At 52.8% G+C, this 21,123-nt stretch overlaps 1 protein-coding gene across 6 annotated transcripts in view; it reads right to left on the bottom strand.

Annotated features, from left to right (window-relative positions):
• The window catches only part of TNS3 (tensin 3), a 226,698-nt gene that overhangs the window by 136,703 nt on the left and 68,872 nt on the right, over positions 1–21,123 (bottom strand). For 4 of the 6 annotated variants that reach the window (XM_029232982.1, XM_029232981.1, XM_029232980.1 and 1 more), the window contains exon 4: positions 13,574–13,612. Coding sequence is in view for 1 of the 6 variants with exons in the window: in XM_029232980.1 (XP_029088813.1) it covers positions 13,574–13,612 (39 nt within the window). In the remaining 5 variants the exon portion in view is untranslated. Of the gene's footprint in view, positions 1–10,169; positions 12,797–12,836; positions 13,613–21,123 lie in introns of those variants that run through there. The other 2 variants (XM_029232983.1, XM_029232986.1) reach the window with 2 other exon arrangements.

Genomic DNA, 21,123 nt, shown 5'->3' with positions numbered 1-21,123 from the left:
GTCAGGGCTCGGTGCTCCACGCGACTTTCACTGCCCCATCGCCACCCAGCGAGGACAGAGGCAAACAGAGGAGAGATGCCAGGGACAGACTCGGTGCCAAGTGCAAGTGGAGGCCCTGCAGATCCCTCTGGGGAGGAACTCACTGTGCTGCGGAGGGGCACAGCCAGTTTCTCCTTGCGGAAGCAGCTCCCTCCTCGCGCCCTGTTCCCTCCCTGCCACTGGCCTGATGCAGGCGGAGGAGTGGTGACAGGAGGGGCGGCTGGGAGCGCAGTCTCAGGGCTGCAGCACAGGGCCCCCAGCCCCACAGCGGAGCAGAGGGCTCAGTGACAGCACGTAGGCCTGCGCTCAGGGCAGGGACGCGGGCTCTGGATGAAGGCTCCTGCCAGGGCCCTGCAGGGACCGGAGAGGGACCAGGAAGGACCACACAGGGCGGGGGGCCGCGTCCTGCTGGCACTGCCGAGTCCCACCTCCCTGGGGTGCAGAAAGGTTAGGCCCATCCTCGTAAGTTCCCCCAGGAAACTTGCCAGGGTTCCTGGGAAGGCAGGTGTCCCAGAAACTAACAGGTGCGTGCCCACCCGCCCGCCTGCCCTCCTTCTGTCCTTTTTAATTAGCACAAAACCAAGAAACAAACACACAAACGAAGTCAAAGTGCATAGCTGGACCAGAAAGAAGAAGCAGGCGCCATAATACCTCCATTAGCTCCTGAACTGTCACGCTCCTTGGGCTCCGAGCTTCCAGGAGGGAAAAAGGAGGTGGTGGCTGGACACACGTCAGACCGTGGGGATAACCGTGGCTGAACAGGTGGCCCAACCTGTCTGAGGCTGGATTCAACCTGCTCACGGGACACCCGGAGCTACAGGAGGAAGGACAGCCAGTGCCGGGCCAGGAGCGGCCGAGAACCAGAGCCCCATCCCCCACTTCAGAACCAGAGCCCCATCCCCCACGTCGGAACCGGGGCCCCATCCCCCACTTCGGAACCGAGGCCCCATCCCCCATGTCAGAACCGGGGCCCCATCCCCCACGTCGGAACCGGGGCCCCATCCCCCACTTCAGAACCGCCCTCCCCTCCCCCGCTGTCTACCCTGGAGGCTGTCTGATGGATTTCATTTTATGAAACGGTCGGATATGTTCCTTAAATTGAGAGGGAGATTCATGTAGGCCCATTTTATAATTACATCTAAACAGGCATTCTTTTATTTTTTATCAATTATGCCGTAACAAGGACATTTCATTTCTTCCCATAGAGGACCACGGGGAGGGTTGTGGGAGGCTCTCACAGCCTTGTCCCTGGAAGGATGGCCAGGGGGTGGAGGGGTCCGCTCTGGAGGAAACCACGTGGGTTCTCCTTCCAGGCCAGACGCAATGGAGGCCCCGAGCTGAGGGGCTCCAGTTTCTGTCTTAGGCCAGCTCGGTCCCCACAGGACGGCAGGGGCTTCCTGAGAGGGGCCGCGGGGGTGAAGGGTAATCGGGCCACCTGTCCCTTTACCTGTCACGTCAGCAGGATTTTTAACTCTGCTGAGCATCGGTTCTCACGTCTGTGAAATGGGTCAACGATGGCAGTGTCCTGGCTCCATGAGAGGACCGGAGAAGTCCAGAGGCACCTAGCCCCATGTCTCATGGCGGTATCGGCTCAAAGCCAGACTCTTCACCATCAGGGGCCCCAGAGGGAGAGACAGTCCTAGCCCAACTCCCGCATTTCACGAGTGAGAGACATGATTGGGAGGGGAAGTGCACTCTGGTGGGGGAGCAGATGGGGCCAGGTGTGGTGCCCCAAGGACAGGCTGTTTATTCCTTACTCCGTGGTCATGGAGAACACGCCAAGCCCGGGGATCCAGCTCTCAAAGACACCATCAAATTCCCAACAGGAGCATTCTCGGTGCCAGCCAGGGATATGAGCAGCCCAGGAGTGACCTGCATCCCCAGGAGAGACCAGACACACTCTCTAGAAAGTAAGGACCTGTGTGATTATCGCTGGGGTAGTGTCACTCATCCTGGGAGGGCGAGAGCTCTCTGCAGAGAGAGGGCTTCAGCAGCAGTGATGTGAGGCCACTCAGGGTGGTGCCCAGTGGGGCACTGTCCTGTCCTGCAGGCCCATCCTGCGCCAGTGCCCAAGCTTCCCACCAAGGATGGCCCCACTGAAATCCAGGGGTCCAGAGGAAAAGGCAGGCCCCCTTTCTGAGAACATCTCTGAAATGGTGTTCCCTTTTTATAGGTGAGGATATTTCCCACATTTAAGTTGCTTAAAATGAAACAGAGAGGTAAATATAAGACTGTGAATGTGGAATTAAATGCTGGATGACAATGGATCACATTCAAGAAAAGACAGGGACTTCCCTGGTGGCGCAGTGGTTAAGAATCCGCCTGCCAATGCAGGGGACACGGGTTCGATGCCTGGTCCGGGAAGATTCCCACATGCCGCAGAGCAACTAAGCCCGTGCGCCACAGCTACTGAGCCTGCGCTCTAGAGCCCGCGAGCCACAACTACTGAGCCTGCGCTCTAGAGTCTGCAAGCCACAACTCCTGAGCTCACGTGCTGCAACTACTGAAGCCCACGCACCTAGAGCCTGTGCTCCGCAACAAGAGAAGCCACCGCAGTGAGAAGCCCACGTACCGCAACAAAGAGCAGCCCCCGCTCGCCGCGACTAGAGGGAGCCCACGTGCAGCAATGAAGACCCAACGCAGCCCCCCCCCAAAAAAAATTTTTTTTTAATAAATAAATAAAAGACAAACACATGTTGAATTAAAATGGAAGATGAGTCTTGGCTGGAGCAGCTGGGAAGCCACGTCAAAGTTTGGGACCTACTGCTCACTGATTGGAATTAAACTCTGTCTTGCCCTCCAAGAACCAAATAAATGAGGTCACACCATAACTGACTGGCCCCCCCACCAATCAATAACTGTATGGTCACTCCATTCATTCTGGAAGACAAATGCCTGCTACCCAGGGCTGCCCACTGAATGCTCAGAGCCAGCCTCCACAATTCTGTACTGCCTCATCCACCAACCAGCCCACAGACTACCACGTCTGCTGGCTTCTGTCGCTGCCGAGTTTAAGGAAACATTGTGCAAACCACTGAAATGTGAGCCTCAAAAGAAAGAGATCTGTTGTTGCTACAAACACGGGTGGGTGTTCACGTCCCCCGAAATGCACAGTCATCAGAGCTCTCGACCTAACCAGGTTGTGTAAAACCCAGGGCAAATCCAGAGGACTGATGTGGTCAGATCATCTCCTAAGTCTCCTTAAGCTTTCATAACACTTGGAGGGAAGTTTAGAGGACTCATTGTGGGTGTACATTATGCAAAAACAAGACAGGGGAGCCTCAGCCACTGGACTGAACTCAAAGACAGGGCTATCAATACACCGAAGACATACGGCGACTGTTGTCTGTGTCGACAACTGTTGTCTGTGTCGACACAGTTAAATACTAAAGTGAGTCACGGTCAGGATTCTGCAGGTTAACTGAGAGGTCAATTCAAGAACCACCTACACATTCTGATCATTTTTAATGACAGGTTTGACTGAATGTGAAAGCAAATCGATGACATGTGACAATCCTCCTAATGACTGTTATTACATGGAGAAGAGAAATGGTTAAAGCCACTTATCCCAGACCCTATTCGAGCCCAGACCCATCCTAGTGTCTTCCTTGCACTATCTCTCATGACCCATATGGCGGCCCCTGAGCCGGGAACCCTTACCATCCGCACTTTGCCAAAAGGGAGCTGAGGACCACGTGCCCAAAGTCACCCAGCCAGTGAGAAGCAGCGATGGGACTCAGCTCAGAGGCCACCATGTCTGCTCCCAAACCTGTTTATGCCAAATGCATAAGAGGTTCCCAGCTCTTACTCACCACGGTGGGCCGCCAACTTCCCGACTACCCTAGCACCAAAAGCCAAGACCACTCAGCCCTCCACCACGGATTCCTCCCAGCTTGGCCTCTCCTCCTGCCCGCCTCTCAGGTTTGTATGAGAATTGCCCACTGAAGGTTCGTGGGGAGGCAGCTGGGAAGTGGGCTAGGGTCTCTTCTTTCTGATGGGCAAGTGAGGGGAAAAGGTCTGAGGACCCCTAATCAATAACTAACCAATTGGGGACTCCCCTGGTGGCACAGTGGTTAAGAATCTGCCTGCCAATGCAGGGGACACAGGTTTGAGCCCTGGTCTGGGAAGATCCCACATGCCACAGAGCAACTAAGCCCATGCGCTACAACTACTGAGCCTGTGCTCTAGAGCCCGCGAGCCACAACTACTGAGCCCACAAGCCACAGCTACTGAAGCCCACGCACCTAGAGCCCGTGCTCCACACAAGAGAAGCCACCGCAATGAGAAGCCTGCACACCGCGACGAAGAGTAGCCCCTGCTCACCGCAACTGGAGACAGCCCGTACATCGCAACGAAGACCCAATGCGGCCAAAAATAAATAAATAAATTTATAATTTTAAAAAAAAACTACTCAGCTGTAGTTCATTCAAGGTTGTCATGTTTTAAAAAGTCACCATGACATTGGCCGGCCTTCTCGCGCCTATGAGCAACAGCCACTGTAAACAGAAATCACTAACAAAAAGAAAAACATGTGGCACTAAAAGAACTATACCTTGAAAAGGACACCTGTTTATTGATACTATTAGTCTGAAGCCTGAAACAAGAAGGCACCTTGTACAGCCTCAGCTGGTGACGTGCCCACAGGCAGCTCAAAATTTTTGCCCTTCTGCGCACACCCCCTGGACAACCACAGAATCACAGTGAGTGTTGATTTGTGGATTACAAATAAAGTTTAGTAAATAGGCAAGTTTGCAAACATAAAATCCACAAACAATGAGGTGTGACTGTAATTTAATCTTTTTAAATTTGTAGGTGATTCAATCTTTGATTCACTTAAGAACTATCTGGAAAACTTCCCAATTCTAATGTCCCCATATTTGTCACAATAACATTATGAAAAGAATCATAATCCCAGTATCCAGTCATAGTTGGAAGTTTATGTGATATCATTTTTTTATACCAAGGGTGCCTTATGCTCCTTGGGGAGCGAAGCCCTGGAGTTCTCCTTCCTCTTTGTTTTTTTTTTTTGTTTTTTTTTTTTTGGGATGGCGGGCCCTCCACTGTTGTGGCCTCTCCCGTTGCGGAGCACAGGATCCGGACGCGCAGGCTCAGCGGCCATGGCTCACGGGCCCAGCCGCTCCGCGGCATGTGGGATCCTCCCGGACCAGGGCACGAACCCGCGTCCCCTGCATCGGCAGGCAGACTGTTAACCACTGTGCCACCAGGGAAGCCCTCTCCTTCCTCTTTGGAAGGTAGAGGCTGACAGGTTGATGCTGCCACGCTTCCTTCTGAAGACATGCACTGTCTCTGCCAGAGCTTTGTTTCCACCTGAGGACTTCCGATGCCATGCACTGAGCCGCTTGGAGCGTTTTCTAGACAGAGACCCTGAAGAAGCTGGCTCTGTGTTCTAGAAAGCGGACAAAAGGACTACAGCATCGTCTATGCAGGAGGGAGAGGAGAAGGGCATCAGGAGGTGAGAGACTGTTCCCACGAGGAAGGGATCTCGGTGAGGCAGCCCAGCCCCACCCCCTCTCCGTCCCCCTAGGCTGCAGCGTCCTCAGTCATCCCCACGCCCAGCTCGCACAGCCCGCCAGGCGCTCGCTCGGAGTGGCCGCACCCCTGGAAGACATCTCCTCGTAGAGCTGGTGCTCAAACTTCAGCTGACAGCACAGTCACTCGGCAGGCTTAGGAAAAGAGAGATCTGGGGTCAGGGGTGGGACCAGAGGATTTGCGTTTCTAAGTTCCCAGATTCATGCTGCCGCTGTTGTTCTGAGATCACACTTTGAGAACCACTGACTAAATAAACTATCTGTGCACTGCTTGGTTTGGACTAAAACCTTGTTATCACATACTCTGCTGGCTTTGCTAAAGCAACCCTCGCTGTCGTTTTCACTCAGTCCCCCAATCTCCCAATCACATTCGGAATGACCACTGCAGCAGTGCTGTCAGCCTCTACTTGAATATCCCCAAGGACAGGGAGCTCGCCGCCTCATACACTTCCAAGTCCATTTTTAACTCTTAATTTTCCAAAGTCCTTTGTCACATTGAGTCTAAATCTGTGCTCACTCAACGTCTGTACCTCGGCCACGAGCACATCATATTGAAGTCAATCCCTCTGGGGAGGAAGATGTATGATTTTCCCAAAGAGAAGAGTAAGAATGCACTTGGCTAGTTTGAAACTAACTTCATGTAGAATGATCGTTTTAAAAAGGCTTTATGAAGCAAACATTGCCATTTTAGAAAACAATGTATCTATCACCTCTGTGTCCTGTGCTGAGGAACTCAGCAGGTTTTCAGTGAAGCATTTCATCAAGCAGACACAGTGTCCTTCCAGATGTCAACTAGTCAGGAGGCCACACTGGCCGCTGGCGGGCAAGCCTTGAGCCCTCAGGTACTGGAAGATAACTGGGCAGGATGGGGAGCTGGCAGCGGATCTCGAAACATGGTGGGCGATTCATATGATGAAACAGTTACTGGCCACTGGGTCTCAATCACCAGCCCACCCTGAGCTCTGTGCCTATATTACTTGCGTCCTGCGCTATAACCCTGGGATGTGGAGACCAGGGTCCTGAGCTTCAGGTACCACCAGCTTCCAATCCCCACAGCTCCTCACTGAACCACTGTAAAGCCAAACCCAAACGTCACATCACTTGATCTTATAAGGATTTCAGTACCTTTAGAATGAAGACTTTTTAAAAAATACAACAAAATACCAGTATCATTAGCAATATATTCCTTAACGTAAACAAATATGAAATCATGTTTGTACACAAACATGGAATCAATGTTCAAATGTCCCTGTCTCACAAGTTTTGTTGCGGTTTTGTTGTTTCACAGTCTGATGGTTTGAATCAGGACCCACATCAAGTCTTACAGTGTTTATTTAACCTGTCTCTTCATTTCCTCGGAGGAGCACAGGTTCCTCCTCTTCTTGCAGTGTATTTGAAAACAACTGGGGTTCTTTTCACCCAGTAGAATTTCCCCGTTCTGATTTTGCTGACCCCTCTGGAAAGATTTTTCAGATCGCTCTGGCCCCGTATTTCCTGTAAGCTGTGGGTGGGTCTGGGCTTGGTGTGTTCTGGTTTGATTTCTGCTGGGGACTCGGCCAAGAGGCGGCCTGTCCTTCACGTGAGGCCCACGTGACCCCAGCAGCTTCCTTTTTGTGAACAAAGAGGTTACAGAAGGTCACAGCCTAGAGCCAGCTGTTCAGTTGTTAGTGGTCTGAAACATGGCCTGTTCTAACGCTATCATTTTCTCAACATTTGTTAGCGGAATTCCTCACCAAATTAAACTTCCTCCCTTCATCTATTTTTAACTCTGAGGTACAGTTCGTACAAGAAAAGAAGGTCAAATGCTTGATTGCTTCTCCTCATCCAATTTCACAAGTTGGTCCCCTAACATCTCACCAAGGGTAACTAACAAAGTTTTGTTGCTTGTTTAAGTAAGTGCTTTTTAAAGTCTGTTGTATAGGTCAGAAAATGACGTCTCAAAGTCACAAAGCTAACAGCTGTTACAACGCCGATTCGGGAAATGTCTGCACTCGGGGGGATCGCTCCAGACCCAGTTCCAGAGACAGGCCCCTGTGTCCCAACGTTCCTTGGGTCCCAGGAGAGGGCCGGGGAGGAGGGTCCTAGGGCATATAGAACTTGGAGAAGAATCTGACGCCACACCCCTGGGCTCCCAAAATGACAGCCAGGTCACTCGCCCCCCTGCCATTGCTCCCGGGCAGAGACTTAAACTTGGGGGAGTTTGCCGCTGTGTGCGTTTTTTAAGGAGTACTCCTCTTGCAGGTAAAAATACACTCAGGTAATTCAAGTGCTATGGCAATACGATGCTTCTCCTTCGTCCCAATCCGGGGCATTAAAAAAATAAGCCGTTGTTTTTCCCCTTCAATAGTTACCGCTATTTCCACCGCTGATCACACAGAACCATCGTCTTCAAGCATCCCTCCCACACTTAAAACCTGTGACTGCTGCGGAACCAGTGTCATAAAAGAAAAGAAACAACACTCAACCTGCGTCTTCTTATCCACTGCAGACCTCCAGCCTTCGGACCCGGGGACACCCCAGTCATTCCTTGAAAACATTTCCCAAGGCCCTTCCCTGGGAAGGAGCTGTCACGCTGGAAGCTGCAGGCCCTGGCGAGCTGACCGCTGTCACCCCAGAGCGCTGGGCACGGGGGCCCAGGACGAGGATGGACATGGATGATGGGCAACCCGAGCCAGAGTGGTGGCGATGCCACGCCGTGTGTGCCACACCTGGCGGTGGATGTGCAGGGGATGCCGACGTCTGACACAAGGACGGGAACAGACACGGGGAAGCGATCGCTGGAGTGACCGTCTGCAGCCGGGGTGGGTTTTAATCTTTAGCCGGGCTCCATGCTGCCCTGGATGCAAGCTGACCCTGAGTTCACGTGTCCCCTGCAGCCTTCTCGTCACACCTGCAGGCGGGCCTGGCGGCCAGCAACAACACGTAGCCACCAGCTTTCAGACCCCAGCTACAAAGGGGGTGGCTTATGGTGGGGGGTTTTCTTAATTGTCCCTCCTTCTCACAAGGTCCCTGAACTGAAACTTAAGGAAAGGCTCCAGATGGCCGACCTGGAGTTCCCACTAAGGAATTGCAAATGCCGGGCCTCTTCACTGGGCCACCTTCCCAGAAATCCTGACAATTCCACCCGCAAAGGTGAACAAAGCCAGGGGCCTGGATGTTATTTCAGGTGAGGGAGGGAACGGTGAAATCAAAGCTAGTGTAGACCCAAGTTTGGCCTGGGGTAAGGAAAGGCTGGAGGCAAGTACCTCCTTCCTGGAAATCCATGGGAACCCACACCCAGCTGTGGGGATGGCCCAGGGCCGCGTTTAGGAGAGGTGCTGACGGCAGCTGCAGCCAGAGGCCGGGCAAAGGTCAGGGCCCCCTTCCCGGAACGTGAACTGGCTGAGCTCTGACCAGTCTGGCCTGGGTCCTGCTGATTCCTGGAAGGAATGGAAGGGGGTCTTCCCACTCCCACTGCGGCCTCACCCTGACTTAATGCCAGTCCAGCACCCCAACCTTCACAAAGGACTCTGAACTGAGAAAAGTACAACAAATGAGCAATTGAGAAATGAAGTAACGAAGTCATCAACCCAGCCCAGGAGCCCGGCCTGCTCTGAGATGCCCTGGGGGGGCTGGCGGGCATCTGGATCACCAGTGCACAGGAACCTCAGGAACAGGGAGCCCCCGGGCCGCATCTCAACTCAGTTGTTCAGCTTTTCCTCAACACTCCTCACTCCTCCCCCAAGTTGTAAATCCCCGGGCACTCCTGTCCATCCGTACTTGCTGAACACACAGAAGCAGCCAGCGTGTGCCCCCACTCGGGTGCAGGAGCTGCGGAAATAGGGCGTGAGGCTGTCGGCGAGCAAACACAGAGCCTCCAGCAGCACCGCAGGGCTAGAACACCCTGCCTCTCCAGCAGAGATGGTGCCACAGCTCTGGCCTCACACCTGTCCCTCCACTTCTAGTTCTTGCCCCAGCCCCCCGAGTCCGGGTGTACTTGTCATGCTTCTCCCATCCTAACTGAGACTTACAGTCTCCACAGGCCCCTTCAATGATCCTCCATGGGGCTCCTCAGATGACCCATCCCTGTGTAGACAGGTTACTTGGAGCACAGCTATCAGATGACTTAGTTTCAAGGTTAAACTCTGGGAATGCAGCATCGTTTATACTTCTATTTCTGGGTCTCACCCGACTTTTACCAAAAACATAGATGTTACGTTTGGTTCTCTTGACCGAGTGGAAGACTTGGACTTTGATCCAACAGGATTCTTGAGACTTTTTCTCTACTTCCTAAAGATCAGAGAGATTAAAGAGCAAAGGAAATTTGCAAGTCTCTGTTGGCCTGAAACAAATTAATATCATTGTGATTCTGGTCAAATATGTTCTTATGAGATATACAGCCTCTGAAGGGGCAGCTGTGCGTCCCAACGTGTGTGTGCGTGCACACGTGTACACGTGTTTGTGACTTTCAGAAAACAGCATCTATCTATGACTCAGCTAAGACTCTGCGGTGGTAGGCAGATCCATGTCTACGCTTCTGAAGGTTTACTATTGGGCTGGAAACAACCTATAAGCAGGAATAACCAGCATCCAGTCGAATACCTGCACTTATAGACGAGGACGTGAAATTCGTACAGAGAGCCTGCTGTGGAAAGGAGCCAGCAGGAGGGACCAAGGTTCCATGAGCTGCAGCAACACTTCTTTACAAATCAGTATCTGACAGAAACCTTGAAATGTGTAGTTGTTACCAAACTGCAATAAAATAAAGGGAATGTCATCAGAGTAGATTCCTTTCCCTCTATCTCAAACTTCCGAGTATCCAATTTGGTAGGCATTCTTTCTGAAATAAGTCAATCCTTTTGAGAGACGCTGTCATGCAGCCACTGGTGGGAAATGTGACACTGACAGCACATGCTCATGGGCATGTGTCCTAAACAATCACGCTGCCCTCGTGTTAACCTCATCGTTCATCACCACTTCCTCTGACTTTGTGAGTTTAAGCAAACGATACTGAACAAAGTCCCAACACACACACACACACACATACACACACACACACACACATACGCACTTGCACGCGCATACATACACGCCAATACAAAGGTGTAGCTGTCAGAACCCAGGTTGGAACCTCCAGCCTCAGACAGTATAATCTGATTCCTAAGGTCACCTTTGACAGAAACCACCCATTGCCTTCACTTTAATTAAACAAGGAGAAATAAAGCCATCTGAGTTCAGTAAACAGCTGACTCAAATTTCAGAAGCTATTCTTATACAACCTCTTCTCCAGTGGGAGACACCACAATGGCCCAGCAAAACAATGGGTGTGTGCGTGCCAGCCGCCAGGTGAGGGCCTGCACCTGCGTCCTCGGCGGAGGCCGGCAGTGCCCTAACCGCCTCCTGCACGTGGCCCCGAAAGGCCGAAAGGCAGACACACGGCCTCTTTCAAGGACGGCGGCTGCTCTGAAGAGAATGCACCTCTCAGACGCAAAGCAGCGCGGGGCTTCCGTAGGGCTGGATGCTCTGGGGAGGTGGCTGTGTGCTGCCCGTGGGTGCGACTCATACACGTGGACTCACAGTGTCCCAGCGAAAGCTGCACTGGCACCTGGGAAAGAGTTTCCGTTGGTGCCCCGATATGAATCCACTCCCTTGGGTATCAGTGGAAAGGCAAAGATAAAATGGAAAAACAAACAACACTGCCCCGACGTCAAAAAAAAGCTGTCAGGCCAAGTACAGAGCTCCACGAGGCCTGTGTTGTGGAAAGATCCTGCAATCAATCCACCGACCACCAGCTGGAGGCTCTCACGCCACCTACAGCCTGACCACAGGCTCTTTTCCATGGGCTTACTGAGTTCCTCTAAGCCTCCAAACGAGGGATGACAAGAATCAAGGTCTTAGAAGTGCCTGTCAAGGTGCCATCACCCTCCCGCAGCAGAGGGCACGCTCTGGAACCGATCAAACTGGTTCTCTCCCAGCAGATGGCAAGAGAACAACCATCAAAAACAAAACACAAACAGCAGAGGCTGCGGGAACTGAGACCTGTTATCGCCCTCTTGAATTCACCGAACAACAAATAAGGCTTTTCCCCGCTCACTGTGTACTTTCCTTGTGCCAGAGCCGGAGTTAAGAATCTTCACACGTTATTTCATCCCGTCCTTATCAGCGAGCTGTGAGGAAGGGGGTCGTAGCCCCACTGTACCGAACAGGGAAGTGGAGCCCAGAAGCAAGAGGGCTCAGTTCAAGGTCACTCCGCTCTCCTGTTGTCACAGCCTGCGTGGGACCCTGACCTGACTCTAGCCCCACAAAATCACTGCTATATTCTGTGCTATACGTGCGTGTAGATCTATAGAAACATCTAGAACATACACATGACTCAGTCTTAAAGAGCCTGACCACCTCTCCCATCACTAACGATCACGGTTACCTAGAAAAACAGTGATGCATCCACTGTACAGCCCAGTAGACCACGTTCCGTGCAAGTCCCACAGGTATGACCCAAACAGGCAATAAAGTATTGGGTCCCCTTGCCTGTTTCTAAACGCCATGCCAATGGGTACGGCCACATAATGCCAACGGGTTTGATAAGCTGCCCTTCAAAGCTTGTATCCGATGTCCCTCTAAAGCAATAATTCATCTCGATCTGGACACAGGCGGGAGCATTTCTGTGCAGCTGTGGTTCAGCACCTTTCCCAGACGCGGTCAACACCCTGCGTAACTTCCCACATGGCACTTTCTCCACTGAGTTGCCTTTTCCCTCCTTGTCGATAAGGCACGTGCCAATAATGTGTTTTCCTTTCTACACTGGCTTCCAGGAATCTCGGAGGCCTGTTTGCACGTTTCATCCGCTCAGTTAACATTTACAAAGGGAGGTTTGCCTCCCAGACCTTTTTCTCAGCCCCACTGCCTGCCATTTTTAGTCGAACTTCACACCCACTTTTTAAGGCATCGCAATAAAACAGAGGATCTGCTACCAGAAAAGGCCTAGAAAAACGAGCATGGGGCAAACAGCCAAGGGTTCAGAGCATGACAACCACATGAAGATTCCTTGATTCCTGTGTCCCAAACACCCCAGGTGGTCACAGAGGTGCCTTGCCCGGCAAAGACTCTCACAGAGCATAGCTTCAGCAGGTGCAGGGCACCTGTGCCATCAGAGGTACAGGAAGCAGGAAGGTGGGCGAAATCCCCACCAGGACTTTGGATTCTGTATATGGCGAAACCGGGGCCAAGGGCAAGGTGCCGCGTCCAGCCTGGGAAGCACAGAGGACGCACCTAGTAGATATCCTGGAGAAGGCGCCGGGGCACACCTGTCTCCTCTCCTCACAGGTGAGGCTGGGAAAGGCACACACTCCCCGCACAGTGAGTCACTTCCAATTTGCAATAAGAGGGCTGTGGGCATCCTGTTGTCCTGAAGGTGCGCTGCGCCAGGTGTCCTGCAAGCTGCTGCTGACTCATTAACACCAGGCTTAACCCCCTCCAAGGGGGTAAGGAGGTGGGGGGCAAAGAAAACACCCAGAGGCACAATGACATTCAAAGAACATATCCATTTAAAAAGCAGACAAGAATAAAGATCTGCCAAAGTGAAAGTGTTATCACAGAGTTTACCTTCAATCTGATAGAAAGCAGGCATCGGTCAGAGCCTCTGCTCCAAAGCCACTGCATCGTGCCCTCCGCAGACACCCTGGACACAAGTGCTTTGCCCACATCTCTATCACTAAGAAAATGAACGAGGAGCATCTTTGCATTACAGCAGGGGAAACTCGGGCTCAGGGAAATGAATCCCTGAAGTAATTATCGCTGATGGGAAAGGTAGTTCTTACAAAGGAGTGCATGATTCACTCATCTTAAGGAAAGTGTGCAAACAGCTACTGCAAGGTGGTCCAGGGTCCCTACAGAGCTCTGTGAACAAAAGCTACAGCTCAAACAGAGGGAGAGGATCCTGGAGGAGTCGGGAGACTCCCCAAAGAGGGCACGGCAGGAAGGGCCCCAAGGAAATGCCAAGGACTTACCTGTTCCAGGTGGACTTGAGCACAGTGGGGACTCACCACCTAAAGAGAGAAGAAATACGGTAAACAGGTGGGTTCTCTCAAGAAAAAAAAACGCAGCATCATGATCAAGCGAGGCTCCCAAACCTGAAACTACCTCTGACCGCATTCACACAAAGTTTCGCATCTCAAGACAAAAAAGACCTAGCGTTTACAGAGTCCAGATTTTTGTTCACTTTTGTAAAGTCCGCATGCTTTTCAGAGAATGTCATGAAAACCATGGAGCCTCTCCCCAAGAGAAATGTCCATCGCTCATAAATACAGGACTTCATCTTTAATGTGGAAGACCGAGCAGACTCCCAGGCTAGGAACTTCTGACTAGGGCGAGCCCCTCTTCACCAGGTAGCAGGGGGAACGGGGGCCAGGAGAGGGAGCTGGGGGGTCTTCCAGCTGCCCCAGGACCTCACAAACACGCTCAGGGCTCGTGTTCTCTACAAAACAGATTGCCTTTTCTAGAACTATTTCCACAAGCGGAACCAAAACCATTTCACTCCAGGCTGAAGCTTAGTGATTAGACAGTGGGGAGGAGTCCCCTGGGCTCCACCCCGGGCCCCTGCAGATGTGGCCACGTTAAGAAAGACACACAGGCCAATGTGATGAGGCCACAGCTGCAATCACGCCAGAAGAAACACAGTTACAGGCACCTGGGACAACAGACCCAGTGGAGATAAAGACCCCAGCTCTGGAGACCCCGTCTTGGGTGGGACTTCCGCTCCACCACTTCCTCGCCGTGGGCCCTTGGGCTCCAATCGCTCTGGGCCTTGGTTTCCCCATTGGAGAACTGGAAGTTGTAAGAGCTTGTGGTGCTGAGAACAGGGGCTGACACAGGGCAGCTTCTCCTCTGGGGAACACGGTGCCCTCCCTGAGCAGAAAGGGCTGTCAGCAGGTGAGGGAATCAGACCTGCTTCCTGCAGCTCTGGAAGGCCAAGATCCTGGCACCTGCAAGCAGGATTCAGCTCCCCATAGCTGCGTCCTGGCTCTCCTCCCTCCGGACCACGTGTAGCCCCATCCTCAAAGAGTTTTCTAAAAATGTGTAATGGCAGGAGAACTCCCAGGGATCTGACTAATTGTCCTTGTGGGTTGCAGTGGGCAGCAGTGCAACCTTGGTTCTTGCCATGCCAACTATTTATAGTCCTCCAGCTTGTCTTACAAAGTTCCTTAAGGAGCGTGATACACACTCATTCATTTGTCTGGGTCATATTATTACTCCACCAGGATTCTGACTCATGTTCTCGTCTGGGACAGGGGCCCTCTCTCCTGGCACCCCATCTTCTTCCCCCCCTACCTAGCATACACTTAGCGGCCGCTCTCACTGTCCAGAATCGCTGAGCTCATAGCTGCTTCACTTTACACTGGGAATTCTTAGGAGGCAGGAACAGTCTTTGGAAATCGAGGGAGCTACACGCAGATGCACATAGGATGGTGCTGGCAGTCAGACAAGGAGCCCCTGTGGTCATGGAGCACGGTGATTAATTTTACCCTGTGTACAGTCCTCACGTGGTGCAGGCTTGTGTCCTGGGGCTTCACTAAACGCTTGACACACTGGTGAGAAGTGTGCAAGCCACCAGAGCTCCTGCCTTTGACAAATCGTTATCTGTATTCCACGCAATGGAATACTAATCCAGCAATAGAAGGAAGTGAGCTGTCAGGCCATGAAACGATATGGAAGAAGCTTAAATACCTATTTGCGAAATGAAAGAAGCCAATCTGAAAAGGCGGCATACTATATGATTCTAACTTTGTGACATTCTGGAAAAGGCAAACTATGGGGACACGAAAAAGGTCAGTGGATGCCAGGTATCGGGAGAGGGATGAGATGGTGGAGCACGGAGAAGCCTTAGGGCAGAAAAACTGTTCTTTGTGGTGCTGTAATGGTGGGTGTGTGTCACTATACATTTGTTCAAATCCTAGAATGTATAGCACCATGTAAATTATGGACCTTGGTTAATAATGTATCAATATTGGCTCATCAAGTATAACAAATGCACCACACTAATGCAAGATATTAATAATAGGGGAAATTATGAGGGAGGAAAATGGGTATAGGTTAACTCTCTATACTACTTGTCTAATTTTTCTGTCCATCTGATACTGGCCTAAAAATTAAAGTCCATTAATTATTTTTCATTCATTGTCTGGAAGATGTGCTTGTTAAGAGAACAAAAGCAGGGCTTCCCTGGTGGCGCAGTGGTTGAGAGTCTGCCTGCCGATGCAGGGGACACGGGTTCGTGCCCCGGTCCGGGAAGATCCCACATGCCGTGGAGCGGCTGGGCCCGTGAGCCATGGCCGCTGAGCCTGCGCGTCCGGAGCCTGTGCTCCACAACAGGAGAGGCCACAGCGGTGGGAGACCCACGTACCGCAAAAAAAAAAATAGAGAACAAAAGCAAAAGCCCTATGCAGTATCAGGAACTTGAGTTTTAAAAACAGCAACCACTAGGAAGACAGTCCAGAAGCCAGGCGTGTCCTGCACCTCCCGTGTCCCCTAGAGCCACATGAAGTGCAATGACACCGACCACCCGGCGTGGCCCCAGAATGTCATCCAGAAAACGAGAGAGAGCTCTGTGCTCTGGGGCTCTCCCAATCCCACCTCCCGGGACCACCACAATAAGCCCCACCTATGGCTGACATCACTAAGCACTGTGCAGTCCGCACCCCAATCTTCTCATTTATACTGAGTGCCTTCTCTTGCCAGGCGCTCGCTGGCCTTCACGGCAATACATTAGTAGACAAACGGACAAGTCCTCAAGAAGGAGACACTGGCTAACACAAACTGCATAAACTGTACTCTTCATTGGGAAGTGAGCTGTGGCGTGGGGTGCGGTACGCGGGGCTCCCCAGTTCAGGGGAGCAAATGTCAAGCAGCAACTCTCTGCGTTCCTGCCAGAAAAGAGCCTCTGGTCCAGGGAACCGATTACAAGCCCTACTGTCTGTTTTTACACGCTGCTGTGAAATGCAGACAGCAAATGTCTGAGGAAGGACCTTGAGTTAGAATGAACTTGCAAATGAAAATGCATAAGAAGTACCAACTCAGAGAAAAAGGGATGGTGGGGGGTGGGGGGTGGGGGAAGCAACCTGTCCGTACAGAGAAAACTAATGTTTACATCAAGAACTGCAAACACCTACTTTAGTAAAGATCGTCATCAAGTCGACACACTGACATGTGTCCCTTCAAACCAAAATCCCAGGATGGGAACTACATGAAAACAGATGAGATTCTTCACGTACATTTCCTATTTCCTCCCTTCAAATAAGAAAGAGGGAAGCAGCTGACCACGGTCTGGCAGAACCACGGAGCAATCATGGTCAGGACACAGCATGTTCTCACGTGGACCACCCTGCTCGGCATCAGAGAACGTAAGCACTGTGCAGCCTGACCAGAGAGACAGAAGCACACGGCTTCGCCGGAGGGGCTACATCCAGTGCTGGAGCCCACGTGGCTGCAGGCTCTCCACCGCCCCTCGGATCTGCAGACCCTGCCTGCTTTCCCCCTCGGGAGCTGCACGTCCTCAGGATGGAGCCACCAGGTAACCATACTGAGGGCTGCTGTCCCGGGTTCAGGTCGGGCCAGTGAGGGCGGTGCAGGCTCACCTGCTTTCTCTCCCCATCTCCAGGGCGTCCTCTGATCGCATCCCTCACAAGACCGTCTGGGTCTTCTATTTTCGTTTGACAAAAGGAAAGACAGTGGCTCTGGGTCATTTGCGGGTGGCCTTGGTCATCCTCAGCATGAAGGAGCTGGTGTCGCCTTAGCATTCGGCCTCCGCAGGGCCAGTCCCATCTCACTGATGGAGCTGAAAACCAAGCAGGCCCACAACTCCCTGAGGGCATGGCCAGCGCGTTTTTTCAGAGGGATCTGGCAGTGCCCCCCCTCGCCGAGCCCCTTGCCTGCTCTGTGAGGTGTCCTGAGCCAGTGGCAGCGGAACAGGGCTGCGTCACCTCCGGCAGGGCAATCCCCCGGGGATGCCTGCAGCTCAGTCACAACTGGGCCAGGGCACCCGCAGGTCCTTCTCCCCGGCCCCGCACAACCCGGGTAGCTGGTGAGCGTCCCGTCAGTGCCCCGGGGCGCTGAGTCCCAAAGAGGCCGGGCCACGGATCCTTCCAGGGAGGAGACGCAGCGGCCACAGAGGTCAAACTCCACATTCCTCTCCTGATACAAACGGATCCCCTTTCTCACCGGAAGGAGCCCGGGAGAGGGGCGGGGGGGGGGGGGGGGGGGGGCAAACACAGGATGTGGGAGGGACAGGGCAGGAGGCAGAGCCAGTGCCCACTAGTGACTAAGGTGGCCCCAGAGGAGGCCCCGGAGGCCTGGCCTGTCTGGGCTCCAGGTAGGGCCGAGTCACCGTTACCAAGGGCAACCACAAACAAACAGGGCCGTGCCCAGCACACCTGGCGACGTGGCGCCTGCTGCCTGTTGGTATCAGCAACCTCTCCCGAAGCCAGCGGGTGCACAGGTGAGCAGGACAGAGGAGGGACGAGGGGGCCCTGCACCAGAAGTGACTGTGCCCCTGGGGGATGGAAGTGTGGGTGAGTGCGTGTGAGGGGGAGAGAGTGTAGAAGGTGAGTGTGAGCGTTGTGTGTCTACGTGACCGTGTGTCTGTGTAACTGAGTGTGTGAGTGTGCATGTGTGTACACACTACAAAAGCCCAGCCCTGCACTTCACTTCCCGGGGGGAACCATGGTGCTTTGTCTGCGGCGAGGCTCTTTCTCTGGAGGGGTGAGGCCGCTTCTGACAGCCCGCAGGGGCACCTCTACCTGCTTCTGGAGATTAATCTGGAGAGAGACTACAGCTCAGGTCTCCGCGTGCCTTATGGAGATTTGCTTCCCTTCTCATGAGTACCACGAAACGATGAGCTCAGCTGTGCTGTCATTGCTTCTTATTAAATTTTACTATGGACAAAGCCATATAAAGAGTGACGTTTTCTCACCAGCTGCTCCAAAAACACGCATGCATCCCTGGTGCCCTGCCTATCACTGTGTGCACAGAGTAGAGATAAATCAGAGTACAACCTCTTGAACCATCGGGGATCCCAATTGTGCTGAGTCCTGTGAATGAGCTCCACAGAAGCCCAGACATCAGTGCCCTAGAGCGTGTGGCACGTACCACACGTTCAGCCACTACCACAAAAGTCCCCGGCTTGGTCTCTCCTCCTGCCATTTACTTAACTCTGCCCACAGCTGAATCCCTCCAGTTCGGCATCAAGCCGGCCTGAGCAGATCCGATTCACGCCAGGATCTTGGAAGGGTGGATAAGCAGCAGCTAACGGTTATCAAAGTGCATCCTGTAACTGCACACACGTGCAAAGGCAGAATGGTCCTCCATCACGGAAGTGCAAAATGAGCAAACAGGGAGAAGACGGGGTGAGCCGACTTGCTCGCAGGGTGGATGCCAGGCGGTCTGCTGAGCTACGTCAAGTATAAAGGCATCGCTCTGTGCACACGTTGCATCATTAAATAAAATCACTTCAGCACAGTAATTTGAATTCTAACACAGACTGTGCAAACTCTGCAGTGAAGTTTACCTCTGTTTTATCTTTGCAAAGGTGATTGTTTACAAAGGAAACTCACAGGGAGATCAAGACTGAAGCACTTTCTTTCCCACATCAGCCTGTTAAAGTCGCAGGCCATCTTCTCCATCTCGGGCTCTGAGCCAGGAGCCGGAGGAACGGGTACGGACACGCTGGCCATGGGGACGTCACACTAATGGGGGGGGAGGGTGACACTTCCCTCATCTCTGCACAGAGCAGCAGCCTGGTGGGAGGAGGGTGGGGCCTTTCCTCAAGGGACAGAAACTTTATCATCACCTTTATCTTGTATTATGTACCGCTTTTACTTCTTGCATTTTATGATACTGATCAGTGAAGTAGCAAGGTGTTTTATGTGCCCCTCACAGATGACTGAGTAAAGATAAAAGTTCAATTATTTCTATGACCCCACTTGTTATAAATGGGGGGTAGAACAATGAGAAGAGGAACGCCCCCCTCTGCCCTAGTGCTCACGTCATGAGAGAGAGCACGTCTGCTTAAATACCAGCTGTCTTAGTGGCTCAGGATGCCGTAACTAACGCCACAGCCTGGGCAGCTTAACGCAACAGAAATGTATTTCCTCAGTTCCGGAGGCTGGAGGTCGGAAACCAAGGTGTTGGCAGGGCTGGCTTCTCCAGATCCCTCTCTCTTTGGCGTGTAGAAGCCACCTTTTCTCCTCACCTGGTCTCCCCTTTGTGTGATCTCTTTTTTTAAAAAATAAATTTATTTACTTATTTATTTATTTTTTACTGTTGGCTGCATTGGGTCTTCTTTGCTGCGTGCGGGCTTTCTCTAGTTGCCGCGAGCGGGGGCTACTCTTCATTGCGGTGCATGGGCTTCTCACTGCGGTGGCTTCTCTTGCCGCGGAACACGGGCTCCAGTAAATGTGGCTCGTGGCCTCCAGAGCGCAGGCTCAGTTGCTCCGCAGCATGTGGGAACTTCCCGGACCAGGGCTCGAACCCGTGTCCCCTGCATTGGCATGCGGATTCTTAACCACCGCACCACCAGGGAAGCCCCTGTGTGATCTCTTCTTGCAAGGACACCAGTTGTATAGGGTTAGGGCCCACCCATACCATCTCATTCTGGGGGTTGGTGCTCCTACCTATGCATTTGGGGGATGGGCGCACATTCAGCCCGTAGCATCCACCATCAAAGGCCTGAGAGGGCCACACAGGCCATTCTCACAAGGTCCTCCAGGCAGATTTGGGCAGGTGGCCTGTAAATGCTCCTCTGGGGTCTCGGAGCATCTGGGGCAGGGGAGCTCCAGCGAGAGGTCCAACACAAACCTCCAAAGAACAACAGAACCCATGCAAAGGGATGGCTCCCAAAATGCCGACCTTCCAGGCTTTATTAACTTTTTTGCTTCCTTCAAGCACTTTTCCTTAACTTTATCAGGTGTGACCCTGGAATCCCTAATTAGGTTCACATTCCTCAGGAAACTGTTCTCCCACTGTGCGTTAAAGCCCAATTTAACCTGTCTCATCCCCATAAGAACACACCACCCCACCAATGCAATTAAGCCTTATTGGTCCTGCCTGTTCCCCCCATCCCGGGGGTGGGGTGCCGAAGAGAGAGAAAGAAAATCACTGCCCACGGTGGGCAGGCTGCACACAGCAGCCCGGCCTCCCTGTAGCTCACGGCCCCGGAAGGGCATGGGACCCCGCACTGCCACTCCACTCCGCCCTCACCTCTCCTCCATCGACACAGGCCCAAGGTCATCTCACCCCCTGAGGCGTCTCAGGCTGGCTCCTCTGCTGAGAAAGCCCACCTCTCCCTTCCTACCTAGCCACGCCCCTACTTCAAGGCCAGACCAGAGGCTCCTTCTTCAGGAGACCCACAGGTAAGACAGATGGGCCTGCTCCCCACCAAGCCCCTCAGCCCATCAAGACCTCTCCTGCCCTCTCTTCCCAACAAACCCCTCCCTCCCTTCTCCCCACCCCCAGTAAGCCCCTTCCCTCCCCTCTCCCCACCCCAGCAAGCCCCTCCCCTCCCCTC

This window comes from Monodon monoceros, unplaced genomic scaffold (genome assembly GCF_005190385.1).
Source record: "Monodon monoceros isolate NGI ecotype Baffin Bay Population unplaced genomic scaffold, NGI_Narwhal_1 Super_Scaffold_2, whole genome shotgun sequence".
Classification (NCBI taxonomy): Eukaryota; Metazoa; Chordata; class Mammalia; order Artiodactyla; family Monodontidae; genus Monodon; species Monodon monoceros.
Note: the sequence above shows the minus strand (reverse complement) of the source record. Positions and strands in the feature narration are given on the sequence as shown.